General features: G+C 58.2%; 1 protein-coding gene across 1 annotated transcript; it reads right to left on the bottom strand.

Annotated features, from left to right (window-relative positions):
• Positions 1-864: 864 nt before the first annotated feature.
• On the bottom strand, positions 865-25,558 carry RUFY4 (RUN and FYVE domain containing 4). The gene is made up of 13 exons (XM_055121269.1): positions 25,510-25,558; positions 23,808-23,930; positions 23,598-23,704; positions 21,937-22,062; positions 21,739-21,845; positions 21,428-21,571; positions 20,270-20,354; positions 18,674-18,796; positions 18,350-18,481; positions 17,066-17,151; positions 7,418-7,564; positions 2,431-2,541; positions 865-1,199 (listed from the first exon to the last, which is right to left on the bottom strand). Exons 1-13 carry the CDS (start codon positions 25,556-25,558, stop codon positions 1,097-1,099), a joined length of 1,443 nt encoding a protein of 480 aa, XP_054977244.1. The 3' UTR covers positions 865-1,096.
• Positions 25,559-25,614: the final 56 nt, after the last annotated feature.

Genomic DNA, 25,614 nt, shown 5'->3' with positions numbered 1-25,614 from the left:
ATAGACTCAAGCACTGCCTTGGCGGAGGAAGCTTCCCAAGACGGAAACCGGGGCCTGGACACAGCACAGCAGGTGATCCAGGCGGGCTTCCTGGCACCACCCGGACCGGCCCGGGCATGGCCGGCTGCAGCCCCTGAGGCCCCCTGAGGCCCTCCAGGTCCTGGAATCTCCCAGCATCGCCCTCACTGCCGATTGTCCTGGTATGCGAAGGGCACCATCCTACCCTCCCATCTTTTTCAGTTAGCTTTTTCTTTTCTTTTCTTTTCTTTTCTTTTCTTTTCTTTTCTTTTCTTTTCTTTTCTTTTCTTTTCTTTTCTTTTCTTTTCTTTTCTTTTCTTTTCTTTCTCCTCTCCTCTCCTCTCCTCTCCTCTCCTCTCCTCTCCTCTCCTCTCCTCTCCTCTCCTCTCCTCTCCTCTCCTCTCCTCTCCTCTCCTCTCCTCTCCTCTCCTCTCCTCTCCTCTCTTCTCTTCTCTTCTTTTCTTTGTCATACCCAGTGATACTCAGGGGTTACTCCTGGCTCTGCTCTCAGGAATTAATCCTGGCGGTGCTCAGGGAACCACATGGGATGCCGGGGATCAAACCCAGGTCGGCCACGTGCAAGGCAAACGCCATCCCTGCTGTACTATTGTTCCAGCCATGTCCCCCTTTTTCTTTCCGCATACTACCTATCCTTGCCTGAGAAATGCTGGTGGGGCCCCTAGGGTCTCCTGAGCACTGTTAGGAGACACCCTCCCCCAACACCTCCCACCCCAGACTAACAAAATAGAACACAACAAAGCTAAAGTCCCTGAGGCGGATTCCCACCGGACGCTCCCAGGGCTGGATTCTCGCCATGTCCTGCAGACGTGGAGGGAGGAAGGGTGCCCGGTGCCCGGGACAGCTGCAGGGCCCGGGTCTTACACGTGGAGGCTTTTCCGGGTCGCAGGGACGGCTGAGAGGAGAGAGGTGGGGGGGGCGTGGCTCCTGGGTGGGGGTTGCAGGACGCCCCTCTCTTCTCTCCTTCTCTCCACGCTGTGGCCGTGCCCCCAGCTCCCAGGAGGAAGGACCCCTGGGGCCAGAGCGCTGGGCAGGCCTGGTGCGGTGGGGCTGGTGCCCGTCAGGAAACTGGGGGGTCCCTGTTCTGCGCGCAGGGCGGGCAGCGGCTGGCGCGTTTCTTGTAATCCACGGAGCAAGCGTGACACACCAGGCCTCCACACAGCCTGGGGATCACACGGGTGTTAGGACCTGGGGCACTTGGGCACTGTCCCCCCTGCCCCATCTCCACCCCCAGACCTTAGTCCGAAAGGGCCTCCCCAGGCGCTCTGCCCCCCCATGTGCCACCACTCTGGCTTTCTTTATGTTTAATCTATACATTTGACATATTTTCGGACCCCACGCAGTACCCAGGATCAAACCAGGGTAGACTGCATATAAGGCAAATGCCTTAATGCCCGAGCTATCTCTCTGTCCCCCTGGAGGGTTTCTGGAAGCTTCCATGCAATGACGTGCCCTTGAGTCCTCTGGTTTCAAATGGCAATTTCTCTCCAAGGCCCTTTTCCCCTGTTCTGGTGCTTTTGTGTGTGTGTGTGTGTGTGTGTGTGTGTGTGTGTGTGTGTGTGTGTGTGTTTGTGTGCCCTATAAGTTGAGGGAGCAGCTTCCTGCCTATCTGGGAATCTGTCATCCCCACCTCCCACTCCCCAGACTATTCTAGAAATTTCCATCACTGAATCTATCTTCCAGGGCTCTGCTCCTGCCCAATGCTCTCCCCGTCTTCGTGGAGGGGAGCAGCAGCTATTCGAGACCCCATGCTGGAGACTAACCCCCCTCAGAACCTCTCACCACCCCCAACCCCGGGTCTTTGCCCTCCCTCCCCCAACCTGGTCTGAGGGTTGAAAAGTTGAGCCAGCGAGAGAGAAAACAAGGGAACATTCTTGGGACTCTTCACACCCAAGAACACCTCTCCCGCGGGGAGGGGCGAAGGGTCAGGAGCAGCCTCGGTGAACCCCGAAGGGTCCCAGCAGGCCCTGGGGAGGGAGGATTGCCCCAGCAGGAGACAGGCGTTGCCCTCCAGGAGGAGCCATTGACTTAGAACTCCCTGTTCAGCCGAGACCTCAAAATTGTTTGTTTTCCTTGTGGGGGGTGCGGGGGCCATCCCTGGTGGTGCTTGGGGGAGCCCAAGTGAGTCAGGGCCAGGGATGGAACCAGGCTCAGCCACATGCAAGGTCAACTCCTTCCCCTTGTACTCTCTCCCCAGCCTGCGACCTTCAACCTTCTAACTCCCCAGCCAGCCCCACGTCAACCCCTTATCGGAGTCATTGGCCTTTGAGGGGTGCCCGCGCCAGGGTTCCGGAACACGGCTCAGCCCAAGGGAGGGACGGCCCTAAGGGGGCTTTGGTCTTGTATGCCGGGTCCCGCCCCTCTCAGGAAGGAGCTGGAGGGAAGACCCGTTACCTGCAGGGGTAGCGCCGGGACAGCCGGCCGAAGACCTTGCTGCAGCCCACGCAGCGGCCAGGAGTGACGGGGGAGAGCTGCTGGGCCTTCTGCCACTGCGAGTCCTTCTCTCTGGAGGGGCAGAGGGACATGCGTGGAGAAGTCAGGAGAGAGGAACAGTGAGGGGGAGGGCCCCAGGGAGAGACGGGCCGAGGCAAGCAGGGACAGGGACACAGGCAGAGAGGGAAGGGCAGGTGGGCAGAAGGACAGATGGACAGAGTAAGAGACACGGGGTCCGAGAGAGGGACGTGGAGACAGTCGTGCTGCCACACACACGGGAGGTGGGAAGTCAGAGGGGACCTCGGCTCCTCCTTGTCCCCTTATTTATCAACCTCTGCTGAATGGGAGTGAGACAGTGCTCAGGGAGCATGAACAGACCTGAGTTGGATCCCTGCTACCACTTGGTCCCCTGAGCACTGCCAGGCGCAGAGCTGGAGGTGCCCGGGCACTGGGGGTGGGTAGAGGCGGGTCCCCCAGCGCAGCAGGGCCTGAACGCTTTGCATCCTTGGCCCCTGGCATTGAATTGATGACTTAGTGAACCGAGAAGAGAGCTGACATCCCACCTGGTCCCCTGAGCCCTGCCAGAAGTGATCCCTGAGCACAGAGCCAGGAGTCATCCCTGCGCATCACTGGGTATGACCCCAAATCCAAAAATATATAAAACTTAAAAATAAAACTATTTTTGCTTTTTGGGTCACATCTGGCAATGCACAGGGATTACTCCTGGCTCTGAACTCAGGGATTATTCCTGGCAGTGCTCAGGGGACCCTATGGGATGCTGGGAATCAAACCCAGTTTGGCTATGTGCAAGGCAAGCGCCCTACCTGCTGTGCTATCGCTCCAGTCCCCCAAAATAAAACTTCTAAAAAAACATATCGACCAGGGGCTGGAGCGATAGCACAGCAGGCAGGGCATTTGCCTTGCATGCGGCCAATCAGGGTTCGATTCCCAGCATCCCATATGGCCCCCCAAGCACTGCCAGGAGTAAGTCCTGAATGCACAGTCAGGACTAACCCCTGTGCAATGCCAGGTGTGACCCAAAAAGCAAAAACAAAACAAAACAAAACAAGTATCAACCTCCCGTCCAAATCTTCACTGGAGTGGATATTCTATGGCTTCCTTCCCTTGAGCCATCCCCCCCTCTCCTGGACTTCTCCAGCTCAGACCACCAGAGTAGCCCCCGCAGTAACTAGAGAATCCCGTCTCCGTCCCCGCTCGGACAACTGTTCCCCCAACCCCACACCACCCTTCTCGGCTTGCTTCCTGGAACACATCTTTTATCAGCTTCCTAGAAAGGGCCCCTGGGAGGAACTGCGCTCAAGACTGCCTTTCCTGCGTCTGCTCCACGCACGTTTCATCACGCGTCAGATGGTGAAGGGCACCAGGCCGATTTTCTCAGAACCTGGACACATTTCACCACTGACTTGCTTATCTTTATCTGGGGGCCAGCCCGGGCTGAGGTTGAGGGGCTGGGCCATGGCGGTGCGCTCCAAGGGCCATTCCTGCCTCTGGCACGGCTCCTGATGGTGCTCTGGGGGACCAGAGGCAGAGTTGGGAGATCCAAAATGGGGGTAGCAGCGTCCAGGGTGGGCACGCAGGGTTTGGACCTTAGCCCCTTCACGGTCTCTCCGGCCCTACACCCTACAGCACAGGTTCTTACCATGCCTGGCCTCCTGCTTCTGTTATTTATTTATTTATTTTGGCTTTTTGGGTCACACCTGGAGATGCTCAGGGGTTCCTCCTGGCTCTGCACTCAGGAATCACTCCTGGCGGTGCTCAGGGGACCGTGCGGGATGCCGGGGATTGAACCTGGGTTGGCCACGTGCAAGGCAAATAACGCCCTATTCACTGTACTATCACTCTGACCTCTCGCTCCTACATATATGTGTGTGTGTGTGTGTGTGTGTGTGTGTGTGTGACCTATACTTTTGGATAATCTGTTTATACCTTTTATTTTTGCTTTGGACCACATCCGACATTGCTTGGGGGCTACTCCCAGCTCGGTGCTCTGGGTTTGTTCCTGGAAATGGTTGGGGGGCCAAGCTGTGTCGGGACTTCAACCCCGACTCCCCACACCACACAGACCACGCTAATTTGCTTAGTTTTGGTTTTGTGAAATGTTGCAATGAAGTATCTGCAATGAAGTGTCTATGGTTGTTTTTTTTTTTTTTTTTGAAGCGCTCACTCATGACATCCTTGGATCTACCAGAGCTGAGGAAGTCATGTTTTTTATTTGATAATCTTCATTTCCTTCTCTCCTTAAGAAAACTTATTTATTTATTTATTGGCAGGGGGGCACAAGCGGTGATGCTTGGGGCTTTCTCCCACCTCTGTCCTCGGTGATTCCTCCTGGTGGGCCATAGATGGTTGCTGAGGACTGGACCTGGGGTGGCCTCGTGCAAGGCAAATGCTGCCCTGCTCACTAGACTCAGGTCCCAAGAAAACCTTTTTTTTGGGGGGGAACCTCAAGTAATGGTAGAAAATCAGAGCTCTCAATTTCGTCTTTTTGTTTGTTTGGGTTCCACACCTGGCGGTGCTCAGGGCTTACTCCTGGCTCTGTGCTCAGGGATCACTCCTGGCTGGCTCAGGGGACCAGATGCCAGGAATGGAACGTGGGCTGGCCACGTGCGTGGCAGGCAGTCTCTCTGCTGTACTATCACTTAGGCAGATTATTATTATTATTATCATTATTATTATTATTATTTTTGCTTTTTGGGTCACACCTGGCGATGCACAGGGGTTACTCCTGGCTCTGCACTCAGGAATTACTCCTGGCGGTGCCCAGAGGACCATATAGGATGCTGGGATTTGAACCCGGGTCGGCCGCGTGCAAGGCAAATGCCCTACCCGCTGTGCTATCTCTCCAGCCCCAGATTATTATTATTATTATTATTATTATTATTATTTTTACTGGGGGAGACTCCTGATCTGCCCTCAGGGGGCCTGGGACCACTCCTGGTAATGTTCAGCCAATAGGGCAGATGGTTCCAAGTTTGGGCCCAGGAAGGCAATGGGTTCAGGTCCAGCTGGGGGTGAGGGTGAGGCCATTGGGGCCACGCCCCATGGACTTGGCAGCTATGAGGGGCTGGAGACTGAATTTAGGGCCACATACCCCGGATTGGTATCTCTGTGTGTTTCTGGGCATCAAACCCAGGGGCTCACCCAAGCAAGCACTGTACCCCTGAACTAGATCCTTGGCTCCTGAACTGATTCTTTTTTGGGGGGTCTGGGGTGTTGGGCCACACCCGGCATTGCTCAAGGCTTCCTCCTGGCTCTATCACTCCTTCAGTGCTAGTGAGACCATTTTGGGTGCTGGGGATCGAACCCAGGTCAGCTGCGTGCCAAGCAAGCACCTTCCCCACTGTACTGTCTCGTCAGCCCCTGGATTGATTCTTTCTTTCGAATTTCTCTCACATCTTCGTCCCTTTGTATTCCCTATTCTAGTTTCCGAGAGGCTATCCCAGCTTTCTCTTTCAGTTCCAGTGAACTCCAACACTGCCCCAGCTACTCTCTTCCTACCAATATTTTACATGAATTTCTTGATTGCATTGCTAGGCAGGGAAGCCGAGACCCCTCACAAGCAAAGGAACTGTGCTGTTGCTGAACTGAGCCCCCCGCCCCCCACCCCGACCCCACCTAGAAATCCTAGTTCTGATTTCGAGGTACGCATCTCTTCTTTGGAAGGTGGTTTTTCTTAGAACTGTGATTCATGGGAAACAGATTCCTTGGTGGCTGGTGTTTGCTTATCTTAGTGTCTCTCTTCATTAAACTCTCCTCAAACACGGAGGGATCTTTGCTTCCTCTTTTGTGTTTAAGAAAGGGGTGGTCGGGTCTGCTACATGCGTCAACTATCTCAGCCTCCTCTTTTTTTTTTTTTTTTTGTTTTTGGGTCACACCCGGCGATGCACAGGGGTTATTCCTGGCTCATGCGCTCAGGGACTGCACCTGGCAGTGCTTGAGGGGCCATATGGGATGCTGGGAATCAAACCTGGGTCGGCCGCATGCAAAGCAAACGCCTTACCCGCTGTGCTATCACTCCAGCCCCTCATCCTTCTCTTTTCTCTCCCAGTTCCTTCTCAACCCACGGGCTCCTTTCCCTTCTCCTAAGCTCAGCCAGGGACATGATTAATGTCCTTGGTGTTAAGTCAGTCTCTCTGGCCTAGTTCTCTTCATCTGTTAAATGGGATAACAAGGGTGACTAAAAGAAGGAAAGGAGGGGCTGGAGCAATAGCACAGTGGTTAGGGTAGGGCGTTTTGCCTTGCACTTGGCCGAACCGAGTTCGATTCCCAGCATCCCATATGGTCCCCCGAGCACTACCAGGAATAATTCCTGAGTGCAGAGCCAGGAGTAACCGCTGAGCATCGCTGGGTGTAACCCAAAAGAGCAAAAAGAAAGAAAGGAAGGAAGGAAGGAAGGAAGGAAGGAAGGAAGGAAGGAAGGAAGGAAGGAAGGAAGGAAGGAAGGAAGGAAGGAAGGAAGGAAGGGAAGGATGAAAGAAAGAAAGAAAGAAAGAAAGAAAGAAAGAAAGAAAGAAAGAAAGAAAGAAAGAAAGAAAGAAAGAAAGAAAGAAAGAAAGAAAGAAAGAAAGAAAGAAAGAAAGAAAGAAAGAAAGAAAGAAAGAAAGAAAGAAAGAAGGAGTTGGGGCTGGGGAGATTGCATAGTGGGGAGGGTTGCCTCGAATGTGCCTGACCCGGGTTCATCCGCTGCATTTCATAGGGTCCCCTGAGCACTGCAGGAGTAATTCCTGAGCTCAGAGTCAGGAGTGAGCCTTTCGCATCGCCGAGTGTGACCCCACCCCACTCCAGATAAATAAATAAAAGGGAAGGAGTCACTGCATTCGAAAGCCCAAGCCCACTGGGAGTGCTCAGTGGAGTAGACCGTCCCTTCCCAGTGTCCCCGCCCTGTCCAGCCCCCCCGGGGCCAGCCGGCCACTGTCCCAGTCCTTACTGAACCAGCTCCAGGACCCGCCTCTTCATGGCGCGCACCAGGTCCTGCTGTCGGCCCAGCTCCTCCTTGGACGTGGCCGCCTTCCTCTCGGCCTCCAGGCGCACCTGCCCCAGCTGGGCCTGCAGCTGGGCCTTCTCCTCCCGGCACCTGGCACAGAGGGGCGCTTGGAGGGGCCGCCCCACAGCAGGGCACGGAGCACTGCTCGGCGGTGTTGGGGGGAGCAGGTGCTGCCTCTTGTCGCCAAAGGACACGCATCCACACCCACACTCCACTCACCCACACCCCTGCAGCTCACGCTCCACGCTCACACCCACAGCCCCCACAGCCCCACATACCTCACACCCCCCCACACCTGTATTTCACACTCACAATACATGCTACCTCCACGCTCACACCCCCACACCCACACAAACACCTGCATGTCACACTCACCATACATGCCACCTCCATGCTCACACCCACACACCCACACACCCACACACACACCTGCATGTCACACTCGAAACACATGCCACCTCCATGCTCACACCACCACACCCACACACACACCTGCATGTCACACTCGCCATGCATGCCACCTCCATGCTCACTCACACCACACACACACCCCACACTTGCAATACACCAATGCCTAACCTACACCCGCACACCACACAGCCATAATACATATCACCCTACACTCACATCACACCCCACACCCCCTAAACCTACACCCGCACACCACACTTGTAGTACAGACCATGCTCACAGCACACTCCACACCCACAATACCTCCTCAAAACACATCCCACCCGCCCCACATCTCACACATACCACACACTCACAACACAACACACACACACACTACACGCATTTACATACCACCCCCTCCCATACCACACGACATTCCAAAGGGACCCTGTATAGCCTGATGCCTCCACACTGATTCTCACCTAGTCTAGAGGTGTGAACCAGGCCCTTGTGAGGGGGTGAGGCCCGGTTTCCATCACACGCACCCACACACTCACAATTTTGTATTCTAAGCCTCATTCCCATCCAGCACTGGGGGCGGAGTGGGGAGGGTGGTGGTAGCAGTGGAGGTGAGTATCGGGGAAGCCAGGAAGCGGGTGGGAGCAGGGAAGGGAGGGGTAGGGTCAGCTGGAAGCAATGGTCATGCTTGGAGACAAGAAGGTGAGCACTGTAGCCCTGGGTGGTTGGGGTGAGGGGGCCTTTAAAATAATTTGAAAACTGGGGGCTGGAGCGATAGCACAGCGGGGAGGGTGTTTGCCTTGCACGCGGCCGGCCCAGGTTCGATTCCCAGCATCCCACATGTTCCTCCAAGCACTGCCAGGAGTAATTCCTGAGTGCAGAGCCAGGAGTAACCCCTGAGCATTGCTGGGTGTGACCCAAAAAGCAAAAAAAAAAAAAAAAATTCTTTTTTTGGGAAAACTTATCTTCCATTGTCTTTTCCATGAGAAAAAATGATATTAAAAAAATGATATGGTGAGGGCTGGAGCGATAGCACAGCGGGTAGGGCATTTGCCTTGCACGCAGCCTGCCGACCCGGGTTCGATCCCCAGCATCCCATATGGTTCCCCGAGCACCGCCAGGAGTAATTCCTGAGTGCAGAGCCAGGAATTGAGCATTGCCAGGTGTGACCCAAAAAGAAAAAAAAAACAAAAAACTATGGTGATATAAAATGTCTATTTGGGGTCTGGAAACTGCTTACCTCTTGCCTTTGCTTGGAGGGGTGTGTGTGTTTGTCTTGAGAGGGTTTCTAGAAGGTTCCAAGAAATGGACGGGAGTCAAGAAGGGACATCTCAGGGGGGTGGCGCCTGGGAGCGGGTGTCCCCTGACCTTGGAGCATGACCTTGCGGTTGGTGGAGCGTGTTTGAGGGGAAGAGTCTGGACAAAAGGATTCAGAACTTTGAAAGCGGCCACAGGGGAGGGGAGCTGGGTGGGCCGTGAAATCAAAGTGACAACAGAGAGCCACTGAAATTCCAGAGCGACCAGTCCCTGCGGTGGCCTTCAGACAGAGCCCTCCTTGTGCTGGGGCAGGGGGGAGGAGGGCGGGCCTGCTGGCATCTCCTTCAAACACGGCTGCAGCTTCCTCCTCCCTTGGACGCTGCTCAGTGACCCCAGGGCCTCCACATGGGAGCTCGCAGCACAGATGGGAGGGGATGTTGACAAAGTATCCACGCATTTGTGTCCTGGCTGTTTCAAGTGGAGGGAACAACTCCCCTCGCTAAGCACCCCCTGGTGCTGCTGGCGTTTACAGATGGTCTGAATGACGGGCTGGGCAGTAAACTAGTGAAGCTCATACACCAGCCTTACCAGCCCCATAAAAATACCTCTATTGCAAACTACAAGACCCCAAAGGAGAGAGAACAAAAGGGAGAGGCAGGGTGGGGTGGTGGGGGATGGGCTGGGGGTGGTGAGAGGGATACTGGGATCATTGGTGGAGGAGAATGGGCACTGGTGGAGGGATGGGTAAACCATCACTGTATGACTGAAATGCAAACACGAAAGTTCATAAGTTTGTAACTGTACATCACAGTGATTCTCTAATAAAAAATTAAAAAAAAAAACCCGAATGCCCTGAACAAACGCCATGACCTCTTAGCACCTGTATTGCAAACCATAATGCATAGAAGGAAAAGGAGAGAGAGAGAGAGAGAGAGAGAGCAGGAAGGAAAGTGCCTCCCATAGAGGGAGGCTGGGGGTAGAGGGTGGGGTGTTGGGGGACGGTGGTAGTGGGAAATGTGCCCTGGTGGAGGGATGGGTGCTGGGTCATTGTCTGACTGAAACCCAATTATGAACAGCTTTGTAATGGTCTATCTTGCGGATCTCCAATTAAAAATTTTTTTAAAAAGTAATGTGGAGTTCATGCCCAATTCTATCAGCTTAATTGATGACTGAATAAATAGCCACACACCTACATTTAAAAAAAATAGTCAATAAAACAAAACAAAGCAAAACAAACCCAAAAAGGGGATGGAGCAATAGCACAGCGGGTAGGGTGTTTGCCTTGCACGCGGCCAACCCGGGTTTGATTCCCAGCATCCCATAGGGTCCCCTGAGCACCGCCAGGAGTGATTCCTGAGTGCAGAGCCAGGAGTAACCCCTGTGCATCTCCGGGTGTGACCCAAAAAGCAAAAACCAAACCAAAACAAAAAAATAGTGAAGGGCTGGAGTGATAGCAGGTAGGACATTTGCCTTGCATGCGGCCAACCCGGGTTCGATTCCCAGCATCTCATAGGGTCCCCTGAGCACTGCCAGGAGTAATTCTTGAGTGCAGAGCCAGGAGTAGCCCCTGTGCATTGCTGGGTGTGACCCAAAAAGCAAAATAAATATAATAAAATAAAAAGAATAGCCTGGCAGGCCAACAGGTTCTGACGGAGACTCGAGAGAGGGCATCGTGTCTCAGCCCCAGGGACGCCGAAGCTGAGCTGAAGAGAAAGACAAGTCAGTGCGTGGCCAGGGCGCCCGTGCCCAGGGTGCAGGTTGGAGAGAGCAGTTTGCTGGAGGGTCTGGAGGAAGGCCGTGAAGCAGGGATACCCTGAAGAGGGGAGAGGGGAGGCAGGGGGGAAGGGGGGGCAGTTCATGTGCCCTCGGAACCCCAGGAGAAGTGGGCTTGAGCTGCACCGTCATGCTGGCAGTCTTGCTTTGTGGGGTGGGGGGGCTCCTCAGCAGGGCTGAGGTGGGCTGGGGGCCCTACCAGTGACTCTCAGGTCTGGAGGTTCAGCACTGCCCCTGACACACTTGGGCCATCTGGTGGTGCCAGGGGCCTCCTGCAGCTGAACTGGTCGATTAGTATTGGGGGGGAGGGGCGGGGAAGGGCCTTGAGCCACACCCAGCTGTGCTCAGGGCTCAGCCCTGGCTCCTGGCTCAGGAAACTAGTGTAGAACCTGGATCAGTTGCATGCAAGGCAAGTGCCCCCCCCCCATCCCTCCCCACCCCACCCCCCATGCCCTGAGCACCCTGGGGTGCTGGGAAGAGAATGATCTTGCTAGGCGCATGGCTCAGGTGCTGTGCTGTCTCCTGGCCCCAGTGAAGGATGCCAGCACAGGTCTTTTCTTTGTTGCTGGGGACACGCCTGGTGGTGCTGACTCCTGGCTCAGTGCTCTGGGATTACTCCTGGCTGTGCTCAGGGGAGTATATGGAATAATGCGGGGGCTGACTTTGGGTCGGCCGCCTGCAAAGCTAGTGCCCTTCCCACTGTGCTATCTGCCCCGCGCCAACAGCGGTATTTCCAGCGGGCACTGTGCAAGGGGACACACAGATGGACGGGCCCCGTTTCGGTCCCCTGATGGTTGGTTGTCAGTTTGGTCTGAAGATTACTTCGCAGGACAGAGAACTTCAAAGAGGAGCAACACGCTGTTCTCACGGCTGGGTCTGGCACAGCGAGCCCCTGCTCTAAACGCTCCAGTCACCCCACCTTTCTTCCCACTGACTCCTGGCCCAGAGTGGTTTTGGGTGTAGGGGAGCCAGGCAGGTGGCCCATGGTCAGTCTCAAGGGGAACTCAATGCTGCCACCTTCTGGCCAGTGTGAGACGGGAGATTTGCCTGATTTGGGGTGGGGTGGGACTGGGGGTGGTTCTTCCTCTCCTCCCATCCCCACCGTTGCTCTTGCTCCAACCCAGATGACACAGAAGACATCTGAGCGTCTCATGGAGCACGTGGGCTGGCCAGGACTGAGAGAGCTGAGGCTGAAAGAGGGCAGGCGGGCTGGATTCCCTAAGCCCCAGAAAGAGACGGGTGGAAAGTGGGTCCTTGGGTGGCCTCCCATCTCCGCTTCAAGACTGCTGGGCCCCATTAGCATTTTTTTTGTGGGAGGGGGCTTGGGTCACACCCAGTTGTGCTCAGTGCTCAGCCCTGGCTGGTGGTTTCCGAAACTAGTGATACAATGTAGAAACTGGGTCAGCTGCGTGCAGTGCAAGCAAGGAAGTGCTTTCCCTCAAGCCTGCTCTTAGCCTCTCTGCCCCCTCATTGCACACAGACTCCCCCCCCCCCTCCACATCTTGGTCTTGCAGGATCCCCTGGCTGGGACGCTCCTCTCCAGACCTTTGCATGTGCCAGTTCTTAGATTTTTGGGGGCAGCTACTCACGGAGATGCTTAGGGGCCCCTCCTGGCTCTGTGCTCTAGGACTGCTCCAGGCAGTGCTAGGGGCACAATGTGGTTTGGGGGAGTGTACCCTGGGTGCATGTAAAACATGAGCTCCAGGGGGCTGGAGCGATAGCACAGCGGGTGGGGCGTTTGCCTTGCACGAGGCCCACCCGGGTTTGAGTCCCAGTATCCCATATGGTCCCCTGAGCCCCGCCAGGAGTGGTTCCTGAGTGCAGAGCCAGGAGTGACCCCTGTGCATAGCCAGGTGTGACCCAAAAAGCAAAAAACAAACAAAACAACAACAACAACAACAACAACAAAAAAACCCATGAGTTCCAGCTCTATCTGCTGGAGACAGCTGGGCTGACTCCTGACTCTGTGCTCAAAGTCCCTCCTGGAGGGGCCTGGGGGACCCTATATGGTGGGACGGATGAAACTGGTTTGGCTACAAGCAAGGTGAGCGAGCGCCTTCCCTGCTTGCTGCACTACCTCTCCTGCCCCGCCCCCCTTCTTTGGCCATCCATGGTCCCCATCTGCCGGGTTAAGCCTGAGGGGAAGGGGCTTTAGATCTCCCAGGACTGGGATTTCCACCCAGCTCTCACCTCTCTGGAGAGACTGGCCCTTGACTTTGCATTTAGATGATTCTCACCTGACACCCTGTCTCTGTTGTGGGGTCCCCCAGGGTCGGGACAGCAGATCACAGCTGTTCCTTTGGGGGGTGGTTCCCACTCATTTCTACAGGCTGCCTGCCAGGAGGGACCCTTCCCCTCCCCTCTGGCTACCCAGCGGGAGAGATGTCCTGGCAGGTGGGAAACACTCTCTCTCTCTCTCTCTCCCCCCGCCCCAGCCTGTGGCTCCCCCTGGTGTCCAGCAAGAGCCCAGCCTCATGTGGAGTGGGCTCAGCCCGGCACCCCTGAACTCCCCGCAGACACTTGAGGGGGGTCTCTGGCTTTCTGCGTGCTCAGAGCGGAGGGTTTCATCCTTACCTTCTATCTGTTTCGGAGACCTCGCTGCCAATCCTCCGGGGACTCCCTGCCAGCTTCTCCCTGCTCCAGCCCCTTCCCCTCCCGCTCTGTGGTCACCCTGGCCCTCTTCCATCTCCCTACTTCCTCCTTGGCTCCCCCAGACCAGTGGGTGTTGGAGCCTTGGCCCGTGTCCATGGCTCAGTCTTGGGCAAACCTCCAGGGCAAAGACTGTTGGCCGTCTGGGGCGGGTGGGGTGGGCAGCGGCATGATGGCGTGTGGACACTTCCTGGAGCTGACAGTGTTTGAAAACGGATGGCGGGCGCGGTCGCCCAACTCTGGGTATACACGCAAAATCAGGACTGTTTTTTAAAATAACTGGGGAGGGGGCGCTGTGGAGCCATAGACTAGGGAGGACGCTTGCCTTGCACATGGCTGACCTGAGTTGGGTCCCCGGCATCCCCTAGGGTCCCGAACCTGAGTGCAGAGCAGGGAGTAAGCCCTGAGCATCGTCAAATGGGACTACCTAACCCCCCATACCAAAAAAAAAAAAAGTCAGGGGCTAGGCCACTTGCTTTGTTTGTGGCTGACTTGGGTTCGATTCCTGACACCCCTGAGCCCCAACAGGAGTGGCCCCTGAGGGCAGAGCCATGAAGTAAGCCCTGAGAACAGAGGGGTGTGTCCCTGCCATCCCAAGAAGCCAATACATATATTTTTTGACATTGAAACTCTCATGTCATGGCCTCCTTCTCTGCTGAGGTCCTGTCTCAGTCCGAGTGAAAGCTGGGGTCCTCTGGGTGACCTGAGAGGCTCTATAAACTGTCCCCAAGACGCACCTCCCTACTTCCTACACCCTCTCCTACTCCTTCACTCTCTGGGAGCCTCATAGCCTCCGAAGGGTACTCTGGGCATGCCAAGTTCACTTCTGCCTCGGGGCCTTTGCACTTGCTGCTCCATGCCAGAACATTCTTTCTACCTGGTTATCCAAGATCACACCTGCTGGGGAATCACACCCAACTCCGTGCGTGCGTGCGTGCTCAGGAGATGTTGTGTTGGAGATGACGCCCAGATGTCTGCTGCGTGAGCTCAGCCCTCTCATCTCTCGCTCTCTCTCTGACCTTCCTTCAGTTCTTGACGGAAGCCTTGCCTCTTCCCTTCCCTGGACACATTCTCCTGTCACCCGCACCTCCCTTCCCCCTCCCAACTTCCTGTTTCTGATAATCCCTCTGTTCCTTCCTGAGGGCAGCCTGAGTGTCCATGTGGAGTGAGCCCCAGAAGGGCAGGGGTGTGGGCCCTGGGGGGGGGGGAGGCTTGTCTGGTATTCCCCCGCCCCTACCCCTGCAGTCCAGGCCGGCCCAAGGGCATAGTGCGGGTGCAATTGTTTGTGCAGTAACTGAAGGATGAATGACAGGAGGTCGGTGAGTCTGACTCTGGGGCTCCCCAAGATGCACAGAACAGCCTGGGGCTGGGCCGTGTCCCTGGGACCTCCTGGCTACACCCCACTTCCCGCCCGTCCCCTGCCCCATCCCAGCCTGTCTTGTTAGTTTCTCAGGAATCACTGCTGATGGGCTTAGGGAGCTGCTGGGGGCCTAGCCCGGGTGGGCGACATGCAATGAAACTGCCTCACCTGCTGAGCTATTGCTCTGCACCCAGAATATCTCTTTTATTGGGGTCTACAGGGGGCCCCACTGGCGAAGCTCAGGGGTTACTCCTGGCTCTGCACTCAGGAATCTCTCCTGGCAGTGCTCAAGGGAAACCTATGGGACATCAGGGATTGAACCCGGGTAGGCTATGTGCAAGGCAATCGCCTTACCTGCTGTTCTATCACATCTCTTTGAAAATTAATTTTGAGGTTTGTTTCTTTTTTTTTTCTCTTTGGGTCACATCCGGCAATGCACAGGGGTTACTCCTGGCTCTGCACTCAGGAATTACTCCTGGCGGTGCTTGGGGGACCATATGGGATGCCGGGGATCGAACCCGGATCAGCTGCGTGCAAGGCAAACGCCCTACCCGCTGTGCTATTGCTCCTGCACCGAGGTTTGTTTCTTCTTGAGGCTACACCCGGCAGTACTGGGGGGTGCTCCTGGCTCAATGCTCCTGGTGGTGCTCAGGGGACCACCATGCGGAGCTGGGGATAGAACCTGGGGCTCCTGCACTCCAAGCCTGCACTGAGCCCATGGAAACACCTTTCTGGGTGCAACTCGTTTTGATTGGGGGAAGCGACACCTAGCAGTGCTCAGGGCCAGGCATGAGACGCCGGGGTCTTGCCCCTGAAACCCGTGGAACATTTGTGAGCCCCAGTTTCCTCGTCTGCAAAGCGGGGGTTTCTCTTGGCGGTGACTCCTGGGTGAGCACACCGCCAGAATGTGTGTGAGTCACACCCCTGAAGGGTGCGCCCCACCCCGACCCCGGTGTGAGCTTGTGTGCGAGCACCGAGACCAGGGAGAACGAGTGTGTGAGCAGCGCTGTCTGCCGTGTGGCCCCACAGCCCGGCACGGGGCAACCCTCCGGATATGGCAGCAGCGATGAGGGTGAGGGGAGGTGGGGAATAAAAAAAACCCCTAAGCGTGGGCTTCTTGGGGAACCCGCCTCAGAAGGCTGAGGGAATCCCTAAGGGGTGGCGATGCTCCTTGGGTGCTTGTGTAGATCAAGAGGGGGCCAGAGAGAGAGCGCAGTGGGTAGGGCGCTCACCTTGCACGCCGCAGACCAGGTCCCCTCCCCGGCGCCCCGCAGGGTCCCCTTGAGCCCTGCCACGAGTGATCTCTGAGCACAGAGCCAGGAGGAAGCCCTGAGCACCACTAGGTGGGCCCCCCCCCAACAAAATTAAAGACAATAAAAGATGATCCATGAAGGAAAAAGGAGAGAGCTGGTGCCGCCAGCGGGGAAGTGAGAGCAGGCGCGGGGGAGCAGGGCGGGAGCCTGCAGGGGGGCTGCGAGGAGAGGGGGCACTCAGGAGAGGCAGCAGCGGGGCTGCAGGATGGCACCTCGGGCAGGGCACTAGCCTTGCTCGCAACTGACCCAGGTTTGGTTGCCTGCATCCCACGGGGTCCCCCCAGCACCCCCAGGAGTGTCCCTGAGCCCAGAGGCAGGAGTCGGCCCTGAGCACCACCAGGTGTGGCCCCCAAACTAAATCAAAGGATGAAACAGGATAAAAACAAGAGGGCTGGAGCGATAGCACAGCGGGTAAGGCGTTTGCCTTGCATGCGGCCAACCCGGGTTCGATTCCCAGCATCCCATAGGGTCCCCTGAGCACCGCCAGGAGTAATTCCTGAATGTAGAGCCAGGAGTGACCCCTGTGTATCGCCGGGTGTGACCCAAAAAGAAAAAAAAAGATAAAAACAAGAGGCGGCAGAAAGGGGAAGATGAACGGGGGGTGGGGGGAGAAAGCACGGAGGTGCTGGGCTCTCCCTGGGGCTCCTGGGGGAGGCTGGGGTCCGAGGAGCAGGACCAGGGCTTCACCTGTGCCAGGGGTGCCCAGTGCAGCCTTTCGCTGTGCAGAAACCTGGGCTGGCAGGCCCTGACGAAGCATGGGCACTGCCCGTCTCTCCTGCCCACTGGCAGGGCCCGCCTGAGTGTCAGCCACCGCGTGGCCACAGTTACCTGCTGAGCTGCTCCTGCAGGGCCTTCAGCTGCCCCTCCCGCTCCTCCAGCAGCAGCTCCAGGGCCTGGCCCGGGCTCCTGAGGTCCTGGGGGGACAGGGAGGGGCAAGGAGAGCTCAGACCCCAGCCCAGGGACTGACCCAGGAGCTGAGATCTGGCCTCACCCAGGGTGACCTGGGGGCCACCTTCCTGGCAGTGCGGGGTGAGGGGGCATCCGGTCCGGGGCAGCGTGTGGCTGGGGACGAGACTGGGGCAGGCTTGGGAGCAAGTAGGGCCACCTCTGGGCTGGGGGACCGTCTGCAACGGAGAACCTGTGGACACATGGTGGCGTGGCCGTGGGGTCCCACACGCCTGGGGAGTGTAGCGAGGATACACACACCTCGGCTGTGCAGAGTCACCTGTGGGGACCCCTGCCCTAGTGGGGTCAAGGGTCACACTACTATCCAAGAGCTGAGAGTGGGCCCTGCCTCCAAAGCACTGGAAGGAGGTGCTGGGAGTGACAGTGACTGACAATGTGGGCCTGGCGGGCCCAGGGTCGGCTCACTGGCCAAAGCACCTGCCTTGTAAGCGTGAGGGCATGAGTTCGGGCCCCAGAGCCCCCACATGCAGCTCCAGCTCTGCCATCAGGGGCCCCCGGGGCCACAGCAGAGTGCTATCTCTGGGGCACAGCTTGGGTATAGGCCACCACCGCCACCAAACGTGCTCCTGGCCTGTCAGTCACAGCCACAGCGGGGCATACCCGGAAGGGGTGGAGAGGATGCCCGAGGCCCTGAGTTTGCTCCTCACAACTGCATGCCTCCATAGATGTGGCCCCGGGGTGACCAGCACCGCTGGTCCCAAGCAGCACCTCCTGGCATGGCCTGAATACTGAACCATGGAGGCCCTCACGACCAAGGCTGAGGGCTGCTGGGAAAGGCCTCCCTGCCTCTGTTGCCCAAATATGAGAGAAAAAGCTGTTTGAGCACTGTAGCCAGGAGTGTGCCTCCCCACTGAGCAAGTGCGTCAGCCCCACAGAGCCTCCCCCCAGCACTACAACTAGGCGAGTCTGAGTCACAATAGCTACAACAGCAACCAGGGGGAAGGGATGGTGTGGGGCAGTAGGGGGTGGTGGGGAGTGGGGCCAGCCGCAGAGCCCTGGCTCTCCAAAGGCCCCTCTGATCGCACAGCCAACCCCGGGTGGCCAGAAGACACTGATCTGTGGCCTAATGGTCCTGGGCTCAGGGAGGCACCCCCCCCATCCTCTGGCCAGTGAGGGTGGGCGGGCGGGGGGGTGAGCAGAACTGACCTCATCTGTCCTCGCCTCCCCCTCAGCCGATGGTGCGGGTGACTCCTCCTTCCTCGTCCCCGCGGCCACTCCTGCTGGCTCCCGTGGCTTCTCTTGGATGGAGTCTGCGCTTGTTTCCAGGCTCCGAAGGACCTGGGGTTCCCCTCGGCTGCTACATGCCTCCCGTGCCTGCCTGCTTCCCCCTGACACAGCATCCCCTCTGGTCCCGCTGGGGCTGGGGGCTGGCAGCCTCTGGGCTGCAGCCCCCTCTGTCTCCGTCCGACCGTCTGAGCTGGGCAGAAGCCTTGTGTGCCTGGTCCCTGTTCCTCTGGCCCCCGTCAGCACCCCCGGGTCCCCCGGCCCCGGCCCCTGGCAGCCGGGCGTTGAGTTCTCCTGGCAGGCATCCTTCCGGGGGGACCCCTTCTCCGAGTCTTGCTGAAGCTGCTTCCCGTCCGCTTCCTCCAGCTCCTGCGGGGCACCGAGGCTCCTAGGGTCTTGGCTTCGCTTTTCCAAAGATGGGGGCAAGGGGGGTGAGTTGTGGGGAGCTGGGAAATGTCACCCAGGGGGTCCTCTCCCGGGGAGACCTCTCACAGCCAGACTGCCTGAATGGTCCGCCATCCCTCTGGCTCGATGGATGCCTTTGGGAACCCCACCCGATACTGAGAGCCACAGAGAAGCCCCCAAAGTCATCATCCCTCTTCTCGCTAGCCTGGTCTGACGGCAGGGTTGGGGGACGGGGTGGAAGGAGGGGACCAAGGCCACATTCAAGGACTCTGCTCGTGGTGGGAGTTCCTGGATCTTCCCAGCAAAGTGTGGACTCAGTTCTGGGGTGGGGCATGGCCCAGGAGCCTGCAGGGTGATCCCTGGATGCCGTGACCCCAGGTTGGAGTTTTGCTCTGAGGGGGGGGTGTGTTTGGCTTCCCTGGGTCCCTGTCCCCTCTCTCTCCGTCTCCCGAGTCTATCAGGTACCCCCCACCCGACTCCCACCCTCCTCTCCCTACCTCTCTCATCTCATCCTTGGCCTTGAACTGGACTTCTTCGCTTTTTGGTTTTCTCAGCTGCAGAAAGGGATGAGGATAGGGGCTGGAGCGATAGCACAGCGGGTAGGGCATTTGCCTTGCAGGCGGCCTACCCGGGTTTGAATCCCAGCATCCCATATGGTCCCCTGAGCACCGCCAGGGGTAATTCCTGAGTGCATGAGCCAGGAATGACCCCTGTGCATTGCCGGGTGTGACCCAAAAAGCAAAAAAAAAAAAAGGGGGTGAGGATACCCATGTGGTAGGATTATGGGGAAAGGTGACTCAGACCCACAGGGACTGAGGATGTGGAAGCCTCAGCGCTCCCATCTGGGGCACGACTGTGTCGCCACATTTAACAGCACGGCGGTGCCTTCCATCACCGGCTCTTTCCAGAGCTAGAACTTCTGCTCAGGGGCCAAGTCCTCACACTCCCTGGTGCTCGGGCCGGGAAGCGGGTGCCAGGGGAGGCAGTCGTGAGCTGCCTCTTGCCAAGTGGGCAGCCAGAAGCTCGGCCCTTCTCCATGCATACTGCACCCGCGGGATCGCCCCGCCAGGCGGGACAGGCCTCTCCCCCAAGGGCTGGAGCCTCATCGCGGTGGTCCTTGGGTACAGCGGGGACTGGACAGCAGACGACTCACTGGCTCCCTGAGTGCACCTGAGACATTTGCGCACTGCCTGCTGGAGGCGGGTTGGCTTCCTGCCTGCTTCCTGTGGCTTTCCCTAGCTTCCCTTCCTCCCCGGGCCCCGGGGGCTCGCGCAGACTGCGGCAGTGGTCACCTTCTTTCCCTTCCCCACGCCCTCACTGCTTAAGGAATAAGGGTCCACTCTCTTGTGGCTCCCCGGTCCCCAGCCCCATGCCCCCGCCTGCCGTCCAGTTGGCTTAGGGCCTCAGATACTGCCCCACCCGGGCCCCTCAGAGTGCAGCTGGGAGAAGCACCTCCTTTGGAGACTCTCTGGTCTTTCTGGGTCTTCTTCCCGGGATGTGACTGGCACTGGGAGAGCAGGACCTAAAATTGAAGGGGGACTTGGGCCTCTCTCCAGAGCGGTCTGGGTCCTCACATACAGGCCACCCCATCTTTCCGGTACCCCGTTATCCCTTCCCATCCTAATCCGTGCATCGCCTTATCCATGAGTCATCCACCTACCCATTCATCCATCATCCGCCTAAACTTCCATTCATCCTTCATGCATTCACCTATCCACCCCAACCCACCATCCATGGGTTCACCCATCAACCACCCAGTTGTCCACACATACATTCATCTATCCCCCCGCCCCCATCCACTGTCATCATCTACCCATCCTCCATGCACTCATCCATCAATCTATCCATCCATCCATGCATCTATCCATGCACTCACCTGCCCATATGTCATCCATACATCAATCCATCCACCCAGACACCCAGGCACGCACCCACCCCTCAATCCGTCCATGCGTACCTCCACCCCCTATGCATTCACCCACTTATTCATGCATGCTTGCATCCATATATCCAAACACCCGTCTGTCCATCCATCTGTCATCCATATAGCCATTCATGCATACACCCACCCATCCACCCACCTACCCACCCATCCACCCACCCATCCATCCATCCATCCATCCACCCATCCACCCATCCACCCATCCATCCACCCACCCACCAAACCATCCATCCATCCATCCATCCATGCATTCACCTCTCCCTCATCTATCCATGCATCACCCACCATTTGTCTATCCATCTACCCAACCTCACCGTTCTCCCTCCTAACATCCATCCACCCACCAGCCATCCACCCCCCCCAACATCCCACGTTTATCCTTCTAGTACCAACCATTCCATTATTTAGAGGGAATTCTGTGCACACTCACTCTGCATCACGGGACATCACGAGATTGAGGCTGGAAACAGAAGGTGCGGGAGGGGGCACCCGGGGAATCAAGGAGGCAGAGTGGGAGAAAGCAACCCCTGGTACCCGACAGCTTGGGCTCCCGGCTGTGGCTGGTGGCCATGGAAGAGCCCAACACCGTACCCCCAGCACTTCACCCCAACACCGTGCCCACACATTGCATCTACAAGGCTGCAGCCACTCACTCGGAGAACATGGGCCAGGCCTCGTCCAGGTCAGCCCGCTGCAGGTCCAAGTCGAAGGTCACCCCGTTGAGAGCATAGAGCGAGTCCAGGAGGTCTTCTTGGAGCGTGGGGCACAGCAGAGGGCTCCGAGGACCATACCAATCCCTGCATCAAACAGTGACCAGCACTCTTAGTACCTTCCCCCTCAAATGGCCTCCGGAGTCCTGACCTCCCCTCTGCCTCTCTGCCATGAATGACCCTTCCTCCCTGGCTTTCGGATCTTGAGTGCCCCCTGGAGGGCGGCAGCAGCCAGAGCCAGCCCCCAGCCCCACCTGGTGAGCTCCGGGTCCAGGAGGCAGAGCTGCAGGGACTCGGCCAGCTGTCCGTGGACCAGGCAGAAGCGGATGAAGGCACGGCCCTTCCCCAGCGGGGTCTGCAGCTGCAGAGGGCACGGGAGTGGGGTGTCAGGCGCCAGGAGACACGGGTGAGGCTCTGCAGAGACCACCCTCCTCCCCCGGCGCCCCTTCTACCTTGTCCTGTGAGTGGACGAAGCGGCTGGACTCGGTGTCTCCCCGCTGCTGCCACAGCGCGGTGCAGAGGAAACCCCAGTAGCCCTTCCGGGCCCTCAGGAAGCGCTTCTGCTCTTTCTGCTCAAACTGGGAGCAAGAGGCAAGGGCAGCTGATCAGCTGACCAGCTGGGAAGGGACGGGCTGCAGTCCTGCCTTCACGGCTGTGTGGCTAGGAGTGGGCGGCTGGACCTCTCCGAGCAGTCAGAGTCTCCTTCATTCCCCCCACAAGCCCCCACGGGGTTCCTGTTCTAAGGTCTGGGGCTCCGGCGGTCACCACACTGAGCTCAGGAGGTTTTGCTTGAGGAGAGACACAGAAACAGTGAATAAACACAGTGCTCACTGTCCCCATTGCACTGAGAGCAAAGAAGGAGGGTGGGAGAGGGAAAGGGTGTGCACACACGTGTGTGTGTGTGTGTGTGTGTGTGTGTTGGGGAGGGGAGTTGGGGTGGGGCGGGGGAACGTGTCTCTTAGAAATTGCGATTCAAGGGCCAGAGAGATGACTCAACGGGCCGGAGCACCTGCATTGCACACAGGAGGTTCAGGTCAATCTCTGGAGCTGCAGGGTCCCCTGAGCACTGCCAAGAGGGACTCCTGAGACTGGGCCGAGAGTCGTCCCTGGCTATAGGAAAAGAAATGGCAAAAGAAAGAGAGATGCAGGGAGCCAGAGAGAGACTGATGCGGGGCAATTACGTCAGCCTGGGGCTGCAGCACAGGAGGAAGGCACACAGACTTCTGGGCCTGGGGCACGGCAGGCAGAAGCCACAGGAGATGCAAAGGCCCCGAGCAGGCAGTGTCCTGGGTGCTGGGTTTGAATTCAAAAAGCCGGCAGGAGAGGGGGCAAACAAGGGCCAGGTTGGCAGAGACTCTCTCTCTCTCTCTCTCTCTCTCTCTCTCACACACACACACACACACATACCATACACACACACACCACCTCACATACACAACACACCAACAGAGCATTCATGCACACATATAATCTCATGTATGCAGACGGACCCCCCAACACAACCTTATACACACATACCCAACACTGCACACACACACAAAACCTTATACACATACACCCAACACTACACACACACACAATCTCATAGGCTTTCACACACAACCTCACACACACACTAATACCACAAACACAACCTCACAGTCATTCTGACCACACATACAGCCTCACACACAGAAGCACAGCACACACACACACACACACACGCACGCACACACGCACGCACACATGCACACACACACAACCTCACACACACACTGACCGTGAACACACAATTCCCCACATGAGCACCGTCTTGATGCACATGCACCCCCAGTCAGAGAAGTGGGATGGGAACATGTGGCTCTGGGGGGTGGGCGGCAGCTCCTCTAGCACTCCGGGGGCATTGGGGGGTTATTGGGGCGGCAGGTGGCACCATCACCCCAGCCGCTGCTCTGGTCAGCCCCACCTGAGCCAGCCTCGCTTCAGCCCTGTCCCTCGGGAGGGACCGCCCCCCCCCGCCCTCGAGGAAGGGTGGGGGCTCCCAACTCCCTGGGCCCTCGGGAGGGATGGGGGGCCCTCGAGGATGGGTGGGGACCCTTCGACTCCCCGGGCCCACGGAGGAGGGAAACCCCACCTGCAGCAACTGCTCCAGACAGCCACAAAGCCTGTGCAGCTCCGCGCTGGCGTCCGTCACGGGCCGCTGCCCACTCCCATAGCCCTGCAGGACAGCTGTGACCGCGTCTGCGGGAGGGCAGATGTCACCGGCAGCAGCCAGGGAACGGCCCCCAGGCCCCACGCTCCTCCCTGAGCTCAGCGCCCTGGAGGTCTCCGTGGACACACTGACCTTTCAGGTCCCTGATCATCTGGACAGGGACCCTCCGCTTCTGCCATGAGGATGACGGGTTCCTCGTGTGTCCGGAAAGTCGGCTCTGGTAGGAGCCGCCGGGCCCAGCGATGCAGTCGGCTCCTTAGACGCAGGCACGAACAGGGCTCAGAGAGGGTCTATGTTCTACTCGGGCTCACACAGCAAGATCTCGGTCTCAGCCCATCTTCAGCACCGAAAGATGACGGGATGGTTGCCACTTTCGGAGCCCTGCCCTGGGCCTGGGTGTCAGCCCTCTGCTCCCCGCCCCCCCCCGCACTGCGCTGGGTTGGATTCCTGCAGTGCAGCCCCCTGGCTGGGGGAAGCAGCACCCCCCCCTTCCCTAAGGACACTCTGCCAGGCCAGCCTGAGCCAGACGCGCACATTCCTCCTTTCCTTGGGTGAGCGGGAAATGTGTGTCGTTCGAGGACTGGGCAGGCAAGACCCATGGCACCGCCCTCGGGCACTGGGCTGGGCAGTGCTGGACATGTGGGGAGGAGGGGTGCCTACCTCTCCTCGGGAGCCCTTCTCCCACAGCTCTGAGGGGCAGCCTGGGACCCCAAGGGTCACTGGGCTACTTTTGAGACGGGGGATCAAGATGGGGCCTGGGGGCTGGAGCAGTGATAGCACAGCGGGGAGGGCGTTTGCCTTGCACATGGCCGACCCGGGTTCGATTTCCAGCATCCGGTAGGGTCCCCTGAGCACCGCCAGGAGTAATTCCTGAGTGCATCGCCGGGTGTGACCCAAAAAGAAAAAAAAAAAAGAGTACCTGCAGGGGAATATCTGGGTAGGAGAAAGGGAGAGGGAAATAATGAAGGTCAAGGGTGTGTGTATGGGGGCGGGGTGGACTTTAGGGCTCCCCAAGCTGGAAGTCAAGGGTCCTGGGACCTGGGTCTCTACCCCCTATGAGCTTGGCGGTGCCCTGTCATTTACCTTTTCTGGGGCCTCAGCTCCCGGCCCCCTCCGTGGACGGAGGATCTAGGCAGCCCCCAGCCTTGCCTGTGAAGTAAGTCCACACCCTCAGCCTCCCAGATGGACTTCCTCCTCCTCTCACCCCTGACCCACTTCTGTGTTCCTTTCTCCCGTCACCCCAGATCCCCCGGGGCCCGGGTTCCAGCGCTCTCTCTCTGCTACTCACGCAGACACGCGGTCCTGGTTGAGAGCTGGCCAGCAGGTGGACAGCAGTGGCGCCGGCGCCTGAGCTGGGGGACCTGTGACCTTGACTCCCCGTGGTGCAACCCTGGGAGTGAGTGAGTGACTCCTGGCAGCCCAGCGCTGAAAGGGGAACTCCGGGGGCGGGGTGGAGCGGGAGTCGCGGGCGGGGCGCTTGGTAGAGGCAGGGCGGAGGGTGTGCGCGGGGCGGGAGGCTGAGACCCAGCCGGTTGCACTCCGGGGAGCCGGGATAGAACTCGGTCGGAGCAGGATTCCCGCCCGCCTGTCCCCGCCGGCCGGGCGTCTGACATGTCCTCCCTGCGGTCACTAGGTGGCAGAGGAGGCCGTGACAGCGCACCTTGCACTCGGGGACCGAGCGCGGCAGGGGTGTTGCGGGGGCGGGGGGGGTCCCTCCACCTGTTGTCTCTTCTCTCTGACCCTGCGCCTTCCCAGGGGTCCCTACGAGCGCCTCCCCATTACGGTCCCCCCCCACCCCACCTGCTGCAAGGATGGATAAGAATCCAGGGCTCACGGCTCGGAGAGACAGCACAGCGAGGAGAGCGCGCGGACCGGGGGCCCATCCCGGGCATCCCATCCCGGGCATCCCATCCCGGGCATCCCACCTGGTCCCCAGCCG

The sequence above is a fragment of the Sorex araneus genome, chromosome X (genome assembly GCF_027595985.1).
Source record: "Sorex araneus isolate mSorAra2 chromosome X, mSorAra2.pri, whole genome shotgun sequence".
Taxonomy (NCBI): Eukaryota; Metazoa; Chordata; class Mammalia; order Eulipotyphla; family Soricidae; genus Sorex; species Sorex araneus.
This window is presented reverse-complemented; position numbering and strand designations above follow the sequence as displayed.

Bases quoted from the DNA above. Each gene is read 5' to 3' on its own strand.
- RUFY4 (XM_055121269.1), bottom strand. From the start codon at position 25,558: ATGGGCCCCCGGTCCGCGCGCTCTCCTCGCTGTGCTGTCTCTCCGAGC. The intron at 22,063-23,597 runs GTGGGGTTTCCC...TCTTGCTCCCAG, and splicing joins GTCTGGAGCAGTTGCTGCAG to TTTGAGCAGAAAGAGCAGAA. The intron at 1,200-2,430 runs GTAACGGGTCTT...TGTGATCCCCAG, and splicing joins TCCCGGCGCTACCCCTGCAG to GCTGTGTGGAGGCCTGGTGT.